This window comes from Phocoena sinus, chromosome 2, assembly GCF_008692025.1.
Source record: "Phocoena sinus isolate mPhoSin1 chromosome 2, mPhoSin1.pri, whole genome shotgun sequence".
NCBI classification, from domain to species: domain Eukaryota; kingdom Metazoa; phylum Chordata; class Mammalia; order Artiodactyla; family Phocoenidae; genus Phocoena; species Phocoena sinus.
Window position 1 is genome coordinate 61,578,582 of NC_045764.1, and position 17,435 is coordinate 61,596,016.

Genomic DNA, 17,435 nt, shown 5'->3' on the forward strand with positions numbered 1-17,435 from the left:
TCTTTGAGCTTCAGTAGCGATGTATCTTGCTCTCAGGACAAGCTCTGCTTTCACCATTCCAGGCTGTCAGTTGTTTTCCACAGCTGGCATTCCATTTCTGCCTCTGAGCCCTGTCTGCCTTCCTCTACTTCTTGTCCCCAGAGTCCCTCAAGATGTGTCCTGATGCTTTCAAGATGAGCAGTGTTTTTTACCTCCTGAAGAACAGGTAATCAGGAAATCTGTTTTGGGTTTGTTTATGTGTTCAAAAGGAATTCAGAAAGAAAGAAATCTTTGAGCTTCGAAGTGGCCATTGAAGAATCTTACCCTGAGGATAGTGAAGACTGCCCTCAGTGGCTGTCGTGCTCATGAGGATCTTTCTCACGCGGAGACTCGAGTGTCTGCTGCAGTGGAACTGGTCATGATCTCACTGCTTTTTCAAGCCATTGACCCAACCCACATGGGTTCTTCCTTGATCTCCCTTCAACCCTCATTCCCCTTCCTGTGTTTACAGATTAGACCATGTGCTACAGGGATGCCATTCCCAGGGAGGCACCTCTTTTTTTTTTTTTTTTTTTTTTTTTTTTTGCCGTACGTGGGCCTCTCACTGTTGTGGCCTCTCCCGTTGCAGAGCACAGGCTCTGGACGCGCAGGCCCAGCGGCCATGGCTTACGGGCCCAGCCGCTCCGCGGCATGTGGGATCCTCCCGGACCGGGGCACGAACCCGCGTCCCCTGCATCGGCAGGCGGACTCTCAACCACTGCACCACCAGGGAAGCCCAGGAGGCACCTCTTTTACATTTCTTATCCTAAGAGAGCCACAGGGGAGACATGAGGAGGTAAATTCTAGAAGGTGTTCTGGAACCAGAAAACCTACATTAACAATACCTGTGCTCCTGCACCAAGTGCCGCCACAGCTTTTCATTGAGCAGAGCTGATGAGCCTGGTTTCTGAAATTGTGTCTCTGCGGGCAGACCTCCTTGACAGTGACTTGGTTGATTTTTGGGATCCTCAGGTTCTAGCAGATCCTCCAGTGCCAGGAGTGGAGGGAGTAGTAAGTTCTTTTAATGTGGAATCCTTCAGAGTTTCTGGGCTTGGGTAATCAGGTGGACACGTGTCATCAGCCTGAAGGGCTTGGTTGTAGTCCTTGGCACTCATGAGGTTTTAGAGCAGTACTGTTGAGACAGGTGTCTTGGCTTAGACTCTTCCCCCAGTAATGAACACTTGTGCTTCCTACAGTCCTACTGGAAAAGGTCTCATGGCAACTTGCTGCCAGAGGTTTTTAATTTAAGAATTTAAACTCAAACTAAGGACTGGGGGATCTGGAGCCAGCACATTATGGCCTGACACCTGAGTTTTGATGAAGGTACCAATTGGTCATTTTAGAAACTTGAGTTGGTCTCTGCAAATGTGACTTTTTTGCTATTATGTGCCCTTTGCCGTTTCACAGCCACAGGCGTCTGGCCAGAGCAAGGCAGGGGTTTGATTTCAATGTATCTGTCATCCTCCTTAAATTCAACATATCAAAGCTAAGTCAGTCATTCACCCCCTCCCATATCTTTGACTCCTTAGCATTCCCATTTCTTTCAGTGGAATCACCATTTTTAAAGTGTCCAGCATGAAACTTTGTGGCCATCTTTGCCTCTTACTTCTCATAAAAATTCATGACTGGAGGGCTTCCCTGGTGGCTCAGTGGTTAAGAATCTGCCTGCCAATGTGGGGGACACGGGTTTGAGCTCTGGTCCGGGAAGATCCCACATGCTGAGGAGCAACTAAGCCCGTGTGCCACAACTACTGAGCCTGTGCTCTAGAGCCCGCGAGCCACAACTACTGAGCCCATGTGCCACAACTACTGAAGCCCGCATACCTAGAGCCCGTGCTCCACAACAAGAGAAGCCACTGCAATGAGAAGCCTGCACACCGCAACAAAGAGTAGCCCCCGCTTGCCACAACTAGAGAAAGTCCACGTGCAGCAATGGAGACCCAACGCAGCCAAAAAAAAAAAAAAAAAAATCATGACTAGAAAGAACCCTGGAGGCCATTTTTTTTCTAATTTAATGACACAGTGATTCCTTCTGACAAGGAGTTTTCCTTTATCCTCAGTATTCATTCTGACTCTGGATTCTCTTCTTCCTCAGTGGTCCTTAAAATTGTCATGACCTTTTACTTTTTTTTTTTTAATTAATTAATTAATTTTATTTTTGGCTGCGTTGGGTCTTTGTTGCTGCGTGCAGTCTCCCTCTAGCTGAGGCGAGCGGGGGCCACTCCTCGTTGCGGTGCACGGGCCTCCCACTGCAGTGGCCTCCCCTGTTGCAGAGCACAGGCTCTAGGCACACAGGCTTCAGTAGTTGTGGCTTGTGGGCTCTAGAGCGCAGGCTCAGTAGTTGTGGCGCATGGGCTTAGTTGCTCCGCGGCACACGGGATCCTCCCGGACCAGGATTCAAACCCATGTCCCCTGCATTGGCAGGAGGATTCTTAACCACTGCACCACCAGGGAAGCCCGACCTTTTACTTTTTTATGCTACACCACAGGTTCCCTTTGTCCCTTGAAATCAATTCTACATGGCCTTCTGCCCTCATTTTCTAGCCCTGTCAACTTCATCCTGTATAAAACAACTTGGCTTTTAATGCCTTCTGAAGTCTGGCCCTGCCCACTACTCTAAACTATCCTTCACGTCAGTCTCTGGGCTCCAAGCAGGGTAGTTTTCATCTGCTCATGTCACACCCTTCCAGCCTCTGTAACTTTGTTCATGGTTCCTCCGCCACCTCAAGTGTGCTCCCTTTTCTATCATTGTGACTGTAATTCTGTCTGTCTTGCGAGGCATGGTTCCGATTGAGGATCTGACACTACCTGCAGCTCCTGGTTTGAAATTCCTATTTTACACTTGTGCTCAGGATAACACAGTTTTTTTCTCTGATATTTGCACATATATATTTTTTGTTTCCAGCTAGGTTGTAAGACTGGGAATGTGGTTTGTTTTCATATTCTTTTTATTTATTCTGTTTCCTGCCATTCCCCCCGACCACCACTGGCTTGATGTATTATTACTCTGCAAACATTTGTTGATCACATTTGGAGGCACTTTACTCTTTTTTCTCTCCAACTTTTTATATTGAGTAAAAAATTCAAACTTTCAGAAAAGGTGCTAGAATAGTATAATGAACAACCATATGTCCTTCATTTAGATTCACCAGTTAACATTTTGCCACATTTACTTTATATAAATGCACACACACACACACACACACACCCCTGAACAACTTGAGATTTAGCTGCACTCATTACATCTCACCCCTAAATACTTCCGTATGTATGCGGTAGGATGTTGCTCTCTACAGGCACACTGCAAGATTGCTCTCAGGAAATTTAAAATTAATACAGAAGTATTATTTAATTCCATATGCAGAGCTTTCCAGTTGTCCCAATCACGTCCTTTATAGTTGTTGTTGTTTTTTTTTAACTCATTTATTTTTCGGCTGCGTTGGGTCTTCACTGCTGTGTGCAGGCTTTCTCTAGTTGCAGTGAGCGGGGGCTACTCTCTGTTGCGGTGTGCAGGCTTCTCATTGCAGTGGCTTCTTTTGTTGCAGAGCACGGGCTCTAGGTGCACGGGCTTCAGTAGTTGTGGCTCGCGGGCTCTGGAGCGCAGGCTCGGTAGTTGTGGCACACGGGCTTAGCTGCTCCTCAGCACGTGGGATCTTCCCGGACCAGGGCTCGAACCCGTGTCCCCTGCATTGGCAGGTAGATTCTTAACCACTGCGCCACTAGGGAAGTCCCTATAGTTGTATTTTTAATCAGCCATTGCATATTACATGTAGTTGTCAGATCTCTTTCATTTCCTTTAACCAGGACAGTTCCCACAACTTTTGGTGTCTTTTTTGATATTGACATTTGTGAAGAGTCTAGGCCAGTTGATTTGCAGAATAACCATTGGTTTTGATTTATTGATTGTTTCCTTTTGATGTGATTCGCGTTAAACCTTTTTTCCAGGATTTTGGTGGGACTCTGTCTCTCTTGGAGCATTACATCATACAGTACACAGCGTCACTTTGTCCCATCACTGAGGCTAGTTTGATCTCTCGGTAAGGTGTTGTCCAACAGCTTTCTTCCTTGTAAAGATACTTTTCCCCTTTGTAATTAGTGAGTCATCTTGTCAGGAAGTCCTTTACCTCTTGAGTCCAAAGCTTGTTCCAGTAGAGCTTTAACCTGAGGGAATGAGGTCCAGTGTGGATAGGAGGTTGTTCTAGTTGTTAATGGGGGAAGGAAGAAGTGGGGAAAGAGTCAGAAACATCTTACCCACACTTGCCTTTGGTTACAGCTGGACTCTTACCCAGCTGCAGAGAGGAGTGCCCTGAGGCTGTTATACAGGTTTCCTTCACATTCATTCTTTAATTCAACACATTTATGTAGCCCCTCCACTAGGCATTGTGCACTGAAGGCACAGTGGAGAGGAAGGAGATACAGCAGTGAACAAGACAGACACAGTTACTGCCCTCAGGGAGCTTACAGTTTAGCAGAGTAGATAGTCCAAAAGGAAAAAGAGTTATTTACAGTACAGTGAAGCAGGTAGGCAGCATGCTGAGACTGAGGGATATTTAAACTGAGACCTGAAGAATGAGGAACCTGCCATGTGTGGTGTCAGGGAGCATTGGAAGAGAGAAGAGAGTGCCGGAAGAGGGAAAGCACGTGAGGGGACGTGCTTCCTGAGGCTGGGAGGAACCTGGAGTACTGAGGAACCAGAAGGCAGCCCCGATGCCCAGAGCGTGGTGCAGGTTGAGGCCCGAGGTAAAGGGGCTGAAGTACACAGGGGCCAGATCACGGGATGCCTTGTGGACCCCAGTGAAGAGTACTAGGGGTATTTAGGTTTCTCGTAATAAATTCTTCTTTCAAAGGTACTCTTGACACCAAATTGCATTTTGTGGCAACCTTAATATAAATCTACAGGGGCTCGCTGTACATTGGGTCTAAAGGTATGAGTTTACCAGTTGTTTTATACTCCAAAAAAGAACTCGTCTGATATCGCCACCCAGTTGTGTGACCACCACAGAATGGAATCAGAATTCATAGTCCTGGAGAAATCCCCATGCCCAGTAATGGGCTGTGCTCCTCATTGATAAGACATAGGATACGCACAGCCTTTCCAACTAAAAGTCCATGCCAGTGTGAGGATTGAGTTTGGATTTGAGATGACACTTTGTTGTGGGAGCCTTGTTACACAACAGAAAGGCTGGGAGGTAGGAAGGACAGGGAGGGAATGTACATGCAGAGGCTGCGGGGGAAGGCTTAGACGTGGTGCTAGAAGGTGTCTTGAGGGTGGGCAAGTGCGATGGAGGGTGTGAGGACATGCATATGTGTCCGTAAGGGAGGGAAAGGCCCCAAATAGTATGTACTGTAAGGAGCAGTGCGGAAGTGACAAAGACATGAAGAAGGGGCAGCACACGAGGCTCTGTGGCCCTGCTTCAAGCTGTGGAATGAGCTGTGCGGGGAGGAGGCATCTTCTCTCTTGGCCTGTACTGGGTGTGCTTAAGCCGTTTTCCTTGATATCCTAAGATTAATCAGATCCTAAGAAGTGCTCTGCTTGTCACGAACTGGCTATAATTATATCTCTCTCTTGTTTCACTGACAGCTCTAAAGTACATATTAATATTAAGAGAAGCCCTACCAACTAATGTTACTGCCTTGGTTCCCAAACAATAAAGATCCACCTTCCAACCGAAACATAATTGGGCTTGGCCCATGTTCAGGCTTTGGCGATGTTATTGTTTGCAGTTTACACGCTATGCTCTTGGTTCCCTTCCTTTGGAGTTTATTTTATTCCCTCTGCCTGTTTCTGATAAGCCAGTCTGACTGGTTGGACTCTGTGTGTAAATGTTGAAAAGGAACATTTTGTGGTGCTAGCATGTTCCTTTCAGAGATACAGAGTAGAATACAGTGAAGTCCTAGACCCTGCGACCGGCAGACTAAGAAGAAAGGATTCCTGGCCATACCTTTCCCTAGGCTACCAAACATGCCAGTTCATCAACAGGACCCCTTCCGTGCAGCACAAATCGGTGAGCTGTAATAGACACACAGTTTCCAGCTGCAGCATTCAGCCAGCCAGAGTGGAGTCAACTCTCCGCCTGTGCCATGAGTTTTGTACCCCTAAGACTGAGGAGAAAGGTAGCAGAAAACACTCAGCCTGCCCCCAGAGAGCCCTCAGAACCGGAGAGGGGGTGCCTATACGCACAGCACAAGACCTAGTCCCAGAAAGAAAGTTTGATTAGTGGGGTGGCAGGCCCAAGACTCACTGCCCTGACCTGTTTCAAATTCACCAGGAAGGGAGTACGTAGGTGAAGAAACGCACGGACTGGAGGGAAAGCTCTCCCTTGCGTGACTCTGCAGGTGAAGAGGGTGTTTGAAGTAGGCAGGTGCATGACTTGTCTGACAGGTTTAGGGTTGTTAGTGGCTTAGGACTCCTGAGAATTCATTCAGCTTTTTCACACTGCTATCAGTGGTTCCTAATTAGTTCTGATAACGTATGCATGTCTGGAGCAGGTCATAAGAAATGGCTCTTTTAATCAGTGGTTGACTTGCAAGGTCAGGGTGAGGCTACAGCCTCCAGCATCAGCATCGGGGATATCAATGACTGACATTTCACAAAGGGGGAGGGGAGAGGCAAAGCTCACTGTTCGTTGTCTGCCCCAGGCAGGAGTAGGACTCATACAGGTGGAAGGGGTCAATTAACCGACAGGATAGTGTGAATTTTGATATGGAGATGGTTTTTATTTTATTATTACATTAAGTTATTATTATTTTGCCTTCCCTTGAAAGGATACAGACGTGGGTGCTTTAAGTTCAGTCTTTATCCTTGGATTTCTGTTGTTAAAATGTATAGCCACAGCCTAATTCTGTGTGGTTTTAAGAATCCACGTAGGAAGGATTGGATATCTGACAGAAAGAACCTCAAGAAATTTCTCCCGAAAGGATCAGTGAGGAAGAAAAGTTTTTCTGTACAGGGCTCTGGAACCAACAGGATGATGGCGCGCTTTCTGAAAACTTCTGCCTTAGAGTTAAGTAAGCCACACTACAAATAGCAGTAGGTTTGCATCATTTATACGTTTGAGTACCTGATGAGAACTTGCCTCTATTGGTAAATAACTACAGCTGGGACAGTATAACTGAGGTGGGGGCTGAGGAGGTAAGAGGCTTATTTCCCTACTTTGAGGAGTTTGCAGTCCAGTATAGATGAGGACACAGGATCTGAAAAGGCATGTGATCCAGCCAGACAAAACTAATTACATGCAATCCCACGATGACTTGCTGATTGGAATCTGTGTTTCTTGGTCTGCCAGTGAGGCCGCATGGGGCTGTTTGGCAGAGGGTTTGCTCCCTTGGGGCCAGCCCAGTGACTTTAGCCTTTGTAAGATGGCATTAGTTGTCAAGGCAAAAGATCACAATTTTTGACTTTGCTGTTTCTTTCCTGTCCTGGTTTTCTGGGCCCTGAAACGGCACCTTGCTACTGATACGTATAATACTGTGGACTCCTTCAAGTGTACCCAGCTGCTGCAGACTTTGACCTTGTAAAACCAGGTATCAGTACTTTCCATGGTGTACGTTCAATGACTGTGATTCTCCCTAACCTTTATAGAGTTCTGTTTGTTTATGGTGAGTAGAAGATTCTTCTGAGTAGCTTAAAGCAAGCCATAGGTTACTTTCCGTGTACTCTTTCCCTGTGGTAAGAGTATTGGGGAGAAAATGACAAAATTATTTAAGAAAGCAAGTTCCTAGTTGAATTTCTTCAGCCAAAAGGAAGGGCTAAGTAGAGGACAGTAGGAGGAAGAAGATGTGGGGAGCAGATGGGATGAACAAGTCATCCTGCCTTGAAATTGAACAGCAGGGACCAAGAGGGTCAGGAGGGGTTAGCTAGTGTCTGTTCCACTCTGGGGAAGGATAAGGGGTCTGCTTGTGAGGAAAACCTCACTGCCGGGAATGGCATTTCCCCCACTTTGAGAAAAGCATGTTTTCTTCTAATGCGGTTGATAGATTGCAGCCTTTTCTTGATAGTACCAAATACATCTTCATGGATTTGGCCTTTGTGGTCTAAAGCTACACTTCTAAGAGTTTAAGTTCATCCCTGCTCTGTGGTAACCTGAACGGGTTGTTGCTCAGTTCCCCACGCACTGCTGGAGCTCTGTGGAGAGCTGCATAGCATGCCTAAGTCCCAGATTAGGCAGGTGGGCTGGGGAGGGTCAGTCTTAAAGTCTTGGCTTTCACAGATCAACTACACCCACTTGTGGAGCTGGTTTCCTGTAGTCACTTGCCCTTTTTCCTCACCTCCTTTCAAACTGCAGACTCTGGCCTGGTTGTCCCAAGTATTTCCTATGAGCTGCATAAAAAGCTGTTGTCTGTGGCTGAGAAGCATGGCTTGACTCTGGAGCGGAGACTGGAGATGACAGGCGTGTGTGCCAGTCAGATGGCACTGACCCTACTCGGAGGACCCAACAGGTAAATGCCTCCAGACCGGTGGGGGCTGAGTGTGGGGTGATGCGGCTCTGCCTCAGTACCACCACCGTGCGTCGCGCACAGAGTTCATCAGACCGTGGCCGCTCCTCTAACGTGAGTACCTCTGTGAAGTCACTTTCCGGGATGCTACAAGGTTTTTGTTTGCCTCTCTCACCCTTGTCCTGGAAGTCCTCATTCTTCTCCCAGCAAACCACCCTTTGATCCTTCCTTCGTGGTAACAGCTGACTCTCAGACCCCTGCTGACTACTAGAGGCTTGCTTTCTAAGAACCTTCAGAGACCCAGCCTTTGGAACTCGCCATTCACTCAGAGGGCTGGGGTAAAAATCAATCCTGAGTTCCATATCTGAGAGCTAGACTTTGGTACCTTTCCACTTGCCCTTTTAGGCTGCTATATCAGGGGCAGTGCTTAGTTTTGTGGATGTTTACTGATACCATGTACCAGACCTTGTGCTAGGGCTAGGGATACAAAGAATAAGAAAATACTGCTTCTGTCCTCCAGTAGCTTAGTGAGGTCTCCAGAAAGTCCAGTGCTGTGGTAGAGGAAACAGAAGCCTCTCCAGGAAGCCACATTTCTACTCCAGGCTGGAGAAGCCACTCACCCTTCCTAGAGCAGTGACATCCAAACTGAGTCCTACAGAGCAAGGGGGAAAAGTAACAAGCGTGTGCCGAGGGCAGAAAGGATCAGGAGACCGTGGATCCATAAGTCATTTTGTGTGGCTGGAAAGTAGGGCTTTGGTACAGCTGAGAGGCAGGGAGCTGCTAAAGGGATTTCAGTAGTGCTGTAACGTGGTTAGTCTTGTGTTTCAAAAAGGTGACTTTGGCCAAGTAGATTAAAGGAGGAGGCAAGACGGGGGCCATGAGACCAGTTAGAAAACTGAGCCAGGGGCCAGGTGATGGTGGCCCCAAGCAGGGAAGTAGGGATCAGAGAAGTGGGTGGATGAGGGAATTTTTAAAGGTAAGATCAGCAGGGCAGGGTATTGAATGGATATGGAAGGTGATAGAAAGTGAAGTGTCGGTGATCACTGAACTTAAAGCGTTCTAGCGTGGACATCTGGTTGGCTAGTGATAGCATTCACTGTGATAAGGAACGTGGGAAGAGGAGCAGGTTTGGGGGAGATTGTGGATTTTGTTTTGGATATGTTGGGTTTAGGAGGCCTGTGAGACATCCAGTAAACCATTGGCAGTCGGGATCTGAAGTTTAGAAAAAGGTCTGAGCAGAAGATAAAGATCTGGAAGTCATCATCTGATACATGGTATAAGAATAGGCAAGCTCCTCTAAGGAGAGGGTGTAAAGGGAGGAAAGGGCCTAGGGTGGAATTCTGGGGAACATTAGCATTAAAGCAGAGTTAAGAGATGAGGAGCCTTCCAAACTAGCTAAGAAAGTTTAAAGCCAGAGAGGTAAGAGAACCAAGAGGGTAGTGTTTAAGAACCAAAGGAATGGTGTTTGAGGAATAAAGGGGTGGTCAGCAATGGCGATGCTGAGAGCGCAAGCACAATTAGAGTTGACAGGTATCTGCTGTATTTGTCAATAAAGAGGAGGACTTTGGTAGCCTTGTGGGAGAGTGGTGTCTAAAGTGATCCACGCTGGCTGTGAGATTTCCCCTCCTGGCTTCTCCTCTCCCCTCACCCTGTAGCATTGTGTTCATTCCTCCTTGTCCCTTGATTTAGGCCTGCTTCCCAGCCTGGTTCCCTGGCCTCTCCTCTGCCAGGAAAGAGCCAGTTGGAGACCCCAAAGGAGGAAGTAGTGCAAGCTGCTCTCTGAAGGAGTATCCTGCCCTTGGGTCTGATGACCGTTGAACCTTCTCCCAGAGCAGCCATTGGGGCAACTTGAGGAATAACCTCTTCCTGGGAGTATTTGAGGCCATTAAGTGGCTTCCCAGCAGTTTGGGGGCAGGATCTGAATGTCCTCCCCAAGTCACATTCCTCTAGTCAGCTTCTTGGAGTTGGCTGTCCTTGCGCCTGTCTGTTCTTTCAGTGTCTGAACTCTCAGAGGGCCATCTCCTGTCGTTTGCAGCAGTTGCTGGTTTTCCTTTGAGAAAGATACCACGGTAATCAGTTTCATGTGTGTCAAGTACCATGCATTTTTGCACTGTGCTTTCACAACAGCATTTAATCTGATCCTCATAGCTTCACCTCGAAGGTAAATAGTAACCCAGGTTTTAAGATGAGCAAAGCTAAGGCTCAGAGAGCAGAAAAACTTGGCCCACGTGACATTGCTGGTTCACGGTGGGGCCAGGTCTGCAGTGCCTATACTCTGACCCTGCCGTTGGGTATGTGGGTGCCGTGGTCCGTTTTGAGTCCTCTGATGGGGATGCCTCTGTGAGAGGGAGAGTCCATTTAGGGAACAGACACGGGTGAGTCAGATGCCAGAACTCCACAGTATCTGCGTGAAGGGAGAAGTACTCATCATATTTCCGTAAGATGCAAACATGGTGAGGGAAATGAATGACTCGGTGTATATGTAAAGTACATTACCAGATTGCCCCAAATTTATTTGGGGAGTGGGGGTTTCCTCTTTGGCTTGACAACATCTGTCTTCCTCTCTTTGGGGAAAAAGAGTGACTGTCACTGCTCCGCCCCTAAGCAGGGGCCTAAGCCTCTTTCTTGCTGTTCATCTCCCCTTCCCTTCCTGCCCTGGGGGCAGACTGAGTCAGGCACAGCTCTAGGGCTAATCCTCTAAACCTCCTTACTTGTGGCTTTTCTGAGACCAGAGAGGTCTCAACTTTGAACGGCAGGAAGCTGGAAGTGACTTCATCAGGAAGTGGGTGTCCAAGGCCGCTACCAGCCTAGGAGGCCGGGAAGCCCCTAGCCCGCCTGCTGCCTCCTCTGTGACCAGTAGTGTAACAGTGCCAGCATCGATTGAGTACTTTGTGTGTCGGCTCCTGTTACAAGTGCTTTACTCCATTCATCCACCCAGCGTCCTATGAAATAGGTACTGTTAGTATCTACACCATTGCCCTTATTAGCTTACTGGCAGCTCAGTAAAGAGAACTTGGACTGGCAACTGATTGAGGATGATTTAGAACTACCGTCTTTGGTACTTGCTGTGAGTGTCTTAGGAGTTGAGGCAGAGTAATCGTAAAAGGGGTGGGTCAGAGTTTCACAAGTGAAGGGGTTTCTGGGCAGGGGAAATAGTTTGAGCAGAAGCAAGAAAGAACCTTACACGGGCAGCCGAGATTGATGAGACCAGTGTTCCTGCAGTGGAGCAGACATGTTGGGGAAGAAGAGCAAAGAAGGCTGCAGAGTTAGAAAAGCCTCTTTTCTAAGAAGAGTTTGGACCTAATAGGTCATACGGTGAGAACAGTAAGTGTTCTTGGTCAGAAAGCAATGTTCTGGCAACAGTGTCATATGGAACAAGATCTGGGTGAACTACCTAATGAGAGGACCCAGCAGATGACATGACACCGGTATGTGGGACAGTGGGAGTGCCACCCTGTAAACCTGGCCTTCAGTGGATTTTGTCCATCCTCCTCTGGAACCTGGGACTAGCGAGAACTCTGAGAGCAGTAGGTGCTGAGAGGCACTTGCCTGGTATATGATGCAAGGGATTGGCAAGTCTGCAGCTGGTAACGCTGCTTTGCCTTCTGTTCCAGGTTGAACCCCAAAAATGTTCACCAGAGGCCTACGGTGGCCCTGCTATGTGGGCCCCATGTGAAGGGGGCTCAGGGTATCAGCTGTGGGAGGCACCTAGCCAACCATGATGTCCAGGTCATCCTCTTCCTGCCCAACTTCGTGAAGATGCTGGAATCCATTACCAACGAACTGTCTCTCTTCAGCAAGACCCAGGGCCAACAAGTGTCTAGCCTCAAAGGTGAGCACTTGCACAGAGCTGGGCTGAGGCCCTCTCCGTCCTCGGTGCTTTCATTGGTCTGGCGGTGCCGCCCAGTGGTGACAGGTGGAAAAGCACCACAAGGGTAAAGAATGCTTTGCCCGTAAGTAGTCTTAGTGTCTAAGGAAATAAATACCTTTGGTGTCGACTTGCCTACTTCCTATCCCTTTCACCCTCCTCCTTCTCCCACTACTCAAATGGAGAGGTGGGGACCTATTTATTCATTTCACAGATATTTACAGAACGGGCACTGTTTTTGACACTGGGGATATGGCGATAGATTTTTTTTCTAAGAAAATATTTATTTATTTGGTTGCATTGGGTCTTAGCTGTGGCAGGCGGGCTCCTTAGTTGCAGCTCGCTGGCTCCTTAGTTGTGGCATGCGAACTCTTAGTTGCGGCATGCATGTGGGATCTAGTTCCCAGACCAGGGATCAAACCCAGGCCCCCTGCATTGGGAGCATGGAGTCTTAACCACCGTGCCACCAGGGAAGTCCCAGATTTTTTTTCTTAATCCATGCTTCCGTGGAGCTTACATTCTGGTTAGGACAGATGACAAGTGATATCTCTTCCGGGTCACATGGCAGTAAGTGTTATGGAGACAAATAAAGCAGGCAGGGAAGGAAGACGGAATGTTGGAGGGTTGGGTGGAGGGTAGCAGACTTAGACATTTCAGGGTCCAGTCATAAAGGGCCTGTGGATCACTGTGAGGGTTTGAATTTTTACTCTGGGTGAGATGGAGAGTCACTGGAGGAATTAGTAGAAGAAAGATATAATCCAAATCGGGTTCCAAATGATCATTATGGCTGTTGTTTGAGAGCAGACTGTAGGCTTACAAAGAGAGTTATTAAGGCTATTGTGATAATTGGAGAGAGAAATGTTGGTGGCTAAGACAGCGTGGAAGTGATGAAAGGTGGTTAGTTTCTGAAGCAATATTGAAGATAAGAGTTTACAGATGGGGTGTAAGGGACGAGAGAAAGGGAAGGGTTAAGAAAGACTCCAAGGTTTTTGGCCTGAGTAACTGGAAGGATGGAGGTCCCATCGCTGAGATGGGAAGAGCTGGGGGTGGGGGAGGTTTGGGGAAGAAGAGCAGAAGCTCAGTTAGAGATGCCTGTTGGATATGCAGGTGGAAATGTTGATTGATGGAGAAGAGTCTGGAGTTAAGGGATCTGGTCTGGAGTTACAAGTGTGTGGGTGGTATTTAAAGCCATAATGAGCCTGGATAAGATGTCTCCTAGGAAGAGAGATTAGATAGAGAAGTTGTTAGACTGAGTTCTTTGTATAGAAGTCAGGGACTTGAGAGACCAGCTAAGGAGACAGGGAAAGAGTGGTCAGTGAAGGAGAAGGAAAACCCAGAGGGCCTGGCACCTGAAAGGCAAGTAAAGAAAGAACGGTGTGTTCAGCTATGTCAGCAAGCCATTCTAGGTTGCCGTTACTCTCAGGCCAGGCTCCTCCTGTGGGCACGCGGAAGATAAGCTGCCGCTCCCACTCTTGAGAGCCTCAGGGCCCACAGGGACACCACCACCTCCATCCATAGTGGCCTGTTCTGAGTAAGGAAGCCATCAGTCTCTAATTGCGATATGTCATTACTTAAGGCTGAGACCTGGGGAGGGGTTCTCGTATGTGGGTCCCCCCCTTGAGATCTGTAACATGATGCCCTTTTCCAGGCGGTTGGTTCTTCGTCTAGCTGCCCACAAGCCTTTCTATCCCGACTGCCCCAGGAGGCAAGTCTGAGGATGCTCACCTTTGAGTTTGGTCTGATTTCCACTAGTCTCAGTTTAGCCTCTTGGGCTGCTCAAGGCTTACATACTTGTTGAGATATCTGTTCTTACACTGTCCCAGAGGCCTGGTTAGAGCAGAGAAGCCTTTTAAAACCCCTGAGAGAAGTGATAGATCCCTTCCCCGTTCTTAAGGTTGGGCCGCAAGGAGGACTTATTTCCGTGATAGTGAGAGGGCCGCAGGGCCAGGCAGTCTGAAGCAGGACGGCCTGGTGTAGAATGAGCGTGCCCTTGCCTCTCACACTTCTTGGGCCGGGCAGCAAATGGCAGTCAGCCCATTTCTCCTGAGCCCGAGGCACAGTCTCCCTGCGAGGGCTGACATGGCAGTAGAGCCCACCTTCCCAGAGCCTGTAATTTACCAGGGAGTTAGTCAGCTATGCGGAGGAGGCAAGGGCCTTGTGTCCTGAGAAGCTCTGCACACCCAGCAGGACAGTGCTTCAGCCTGGGAGCTCCATGAGGACAGTGGTCCATCGGGCTGACACGCCCTTGGTCTCTAGCACCCGGCCTAACCAGGCCTTGGAACTTCTGGGGCCTGAGTACTGACCCAGCCTTGAGAAGGCTGTTCTCTGGAGAGGCATTGGAGTGGTGTCTGAACAAGACACTCTTGGGGGCCACCATGGTTCTAGTGCCAGCCTGGGCTGCTACTTTATAGGGGTTTTCAGATGGCACTCTTTCCACCTACAGATCTGCCCACCAGCCCTGTGGACCTGGTGATCAACTGCCTGGATTGTCCCGAGAATGCCTTCCTGCGGGATCAGCCCTGGTACAAAGCAGCCGTGGCCTGGGCCAACCAGAACCGGGCACCAGTACTCAGCATAGACCCTCCTGTGCATGAAGTCGAACAGGGCATCGATGCCAAGTGGTCACTGGCTCTGGGCTTACCTCTGCCTCTGGGGGAGCACGCAGGCCGTGTCTATTTGTGCGACATCGGCATTCCCCAGCAGGTATTCCAGGAGGTGGGCATCAGCTACCACTCACCCTTTGGCTGCAAGTTTGTCATCCCACTGCACTCTGCCTAGAAGGGCTCTGGGCAGGCTGGACCCTGCGGTCCCCTGCTGCTCCTGCCAACGAACGCCTTAAGGATGTGAAGCTTCATGGACCTTGTTGTTTTTTCTCTTTTTGGTTTCTTTCTTTGAGAGAACAGCTCATATTTAAAACAGACCTGTCACCTGCCCTTAGCCAGGGAAAGCTTTCTTACTGGGTGTGCGGGGCGAGTGGCAGGCTCTGTGCACAGTGGCTCCAGGCATTGCTACACTCGGCCCCCTGTGTGATCAGGTGGGGCTTTGTTTACAGACATAGGCAGCTCACAGACTGTGTGTCACGTTTACAGCCTCTGGGCCTGGGCGAGCGCCTCGAGGGGTGGGGCAGCCCTGTTTGGGGCCTGAGCTGGCTCTGGTGCCGAGCTTGTGGCTCTGTCTCCCTTGCTTCCCTCACAACCCCAGGTAAGCGGCCCTTCCTCAGATCACGTGGAACTGGCTGCACTGCAGTTGTCCACTAGAGGGCAGACTTGCAGTCTCCGTTCCGTTGAGGGCTTTGAGGCCTTCCCTCAGCCCCGCCACAGGTTGATTTGGGGGCTTTTGACTCTTTCTCTTGAGCTGATCCAAGTTTTATGCTGGGGTTTTTTTTTCACTCCATCACTCTGGGAGGCAGGGAAGGGGAATGGCATCAGAATGGTGTTACTGTATTGGGATTTTTTTTTTACTGTTTTTCTGTTGTCTTCAGCACAGGTAGTATAAGGTTATGTTACTGTAGAACCACAGTGCCCATCTTGCCAGCAGTGCCCCCCAACCCCATACTCTATAGCTGGGGGCTGAGCCTTTGCCTGGTCTGGGGCCAGACCCCTCAGGGTGCAGCTTTAATGTTAAGTATTGGGGAGGCCCCTGGGGGAGCCTGGTGCTGAGCCAGAAGAGGCTCCCTGGTGCTTCCGTCCTAAGCCACCACTCCCCACCCCTCCTTGCCTGCACACACACCCCCTACGCTCTTCTGCCCCCTCTGCCCTTCCCCTGAAATAGTCCCCAGCAGCTGTGATCCCAGAGCAGGGCGCACGTCCCTCCCATGTGGGCTCTACCCCAGCTTTTACAGTCTGGGCCTTGAACCCGTTATGATTGTTTTCTCTAGATGAGTGGGCTCAGGGCCAGCACCCTGTCTCAAAGATGCCAAAATGAGGCTAGTTCTGGATGAGCTAGCTGGTGGGGCTCAGCCTTAGGAACACACTGCTGCTCAGATCCTAAGGCACTAAGCCCCCAGATGTTCACAGGCCCAGGCCCTGAAGGCTGGTAGAACAGGAGCCGTGCCCTGAAGTTCCTGAGAGGGGCCCCTGCAAAAGGCCTGTGCTTTAAAGCCTGATTCAGGGCTTCAGGCTTCCTTCTGCTGTGCCCACCCACTCTGGTTAAGGGGGTGGATCATGGACACAGGGTAGGCCCTGGTACCATGGGTTTCAGGCTACTTACCACTTTTCTTCTAGGAGCATAGGCAGGAGCCGATGAGGCAGGGGAGAGAGGGCTGGTCCCTCCTTTCCCGTCATCTTCCCTCAGATGTTAAACTGTCTCCAGCAGCGGAAGGCCAGCGACTGTGAACCCCGTGCTGTGTATCCTTCCTGAGCCTCTGCTCACTCTCAGGGCCAAGGAGCTCCCATAATGGGGCCCTCTCTTTAGAGGCAGGGCCATAATCTGAGGAGCAGTGCTGGATTACAGGCATTTTAGTAAGCAGCCATTAAACAGGTTCTGGCTGCCTGTTGATGCAGTGAGGTCTCCTAATTGGGTACAGTGAGAAACGAGCTAGAAGAACCCTGGCCCAGAAGACTGTGCTTGCTCCAGTAAGTCACAGTGACCCTGGGGGTGATGGCCTTGTGTTGAGGGGCCACTGGGAGTTGGTGCCCAAGCCTCTCCCTGTTTTCTCCCCAGGTGGCCCTGGAGCCTCTTCCTGCCCTCAGCCTGGGCCTTCCCCAGTGGTGGTAAAGATAAGCACGATTCTTCTCTCTTCAGCTCTTTTCAGAGGTAACCTGCCCACAGTGCCCAGTCCTAGGGAGCCCCCGTCAGGTGGCCAAGACGATCACTCCTGCAGCTCTTGGGGAACCAAAAACCAGCACGAAAATAAAGCTGAATGACGGAGTCCTGTGCTCTGTGGTAAACTGCTCGGTACGCTGCAGTGAAGTACTGCATCCCCAGCCCGAGGAGCCTGCATCGCTTCTCACACTTCGTTAAAGTCATGGGCACATAACAGTCGGAAGTCCCAGCCAAAGACAGGGCCGGAAGGATAGGTAAAACCAGTGGGCCATCTCCCTTATACTCCTTGGGGCTGAGAGGTACAGGGGCCTGCAGTCCCCTTTTAGGACTGTTCAGCAGACCTACCACT

At 49.5% G+C, this 17,435-nt stretch overlaps 1 protein-coding gene across 3 annotated transcripts in view; it reads left to right on the forward strand.

Annotated features, from left to right (window-relative positions):
* The window catches only part of EDC3 (enhancer of mRNA decapping 3), a 51,924-nt gene extending 34,725 nt beyond the window's left edge, over positions 1-17,199 (forward strand). For 2 of the 3 annotated variants that reach the window (XM_032623377.1, XM_032623378.1), the window contains 3 exons: positions 8,304-8,457; positions 12,069-12,286; positions 14,766-17,199. In XM_032623377.1, the coding sequence (XP_032479268.1) occupies positions 8,304-8,457; positions 12,069-12,286; positions 14,766-15,100 (707 nt within the window). In that variant the 3' untranslated portion in view covers positions 15,101-17,199. The remainder of the gene's footprint in view (positions 1-8,303; positions 8,458-12,068; positions 12,287-14,765) is intronic. The other variant, XM_032623376.1, reaches the window with a different exon arrangement.
* Positions 17,200-17,435: the final 236 nt, after the last annotated feature.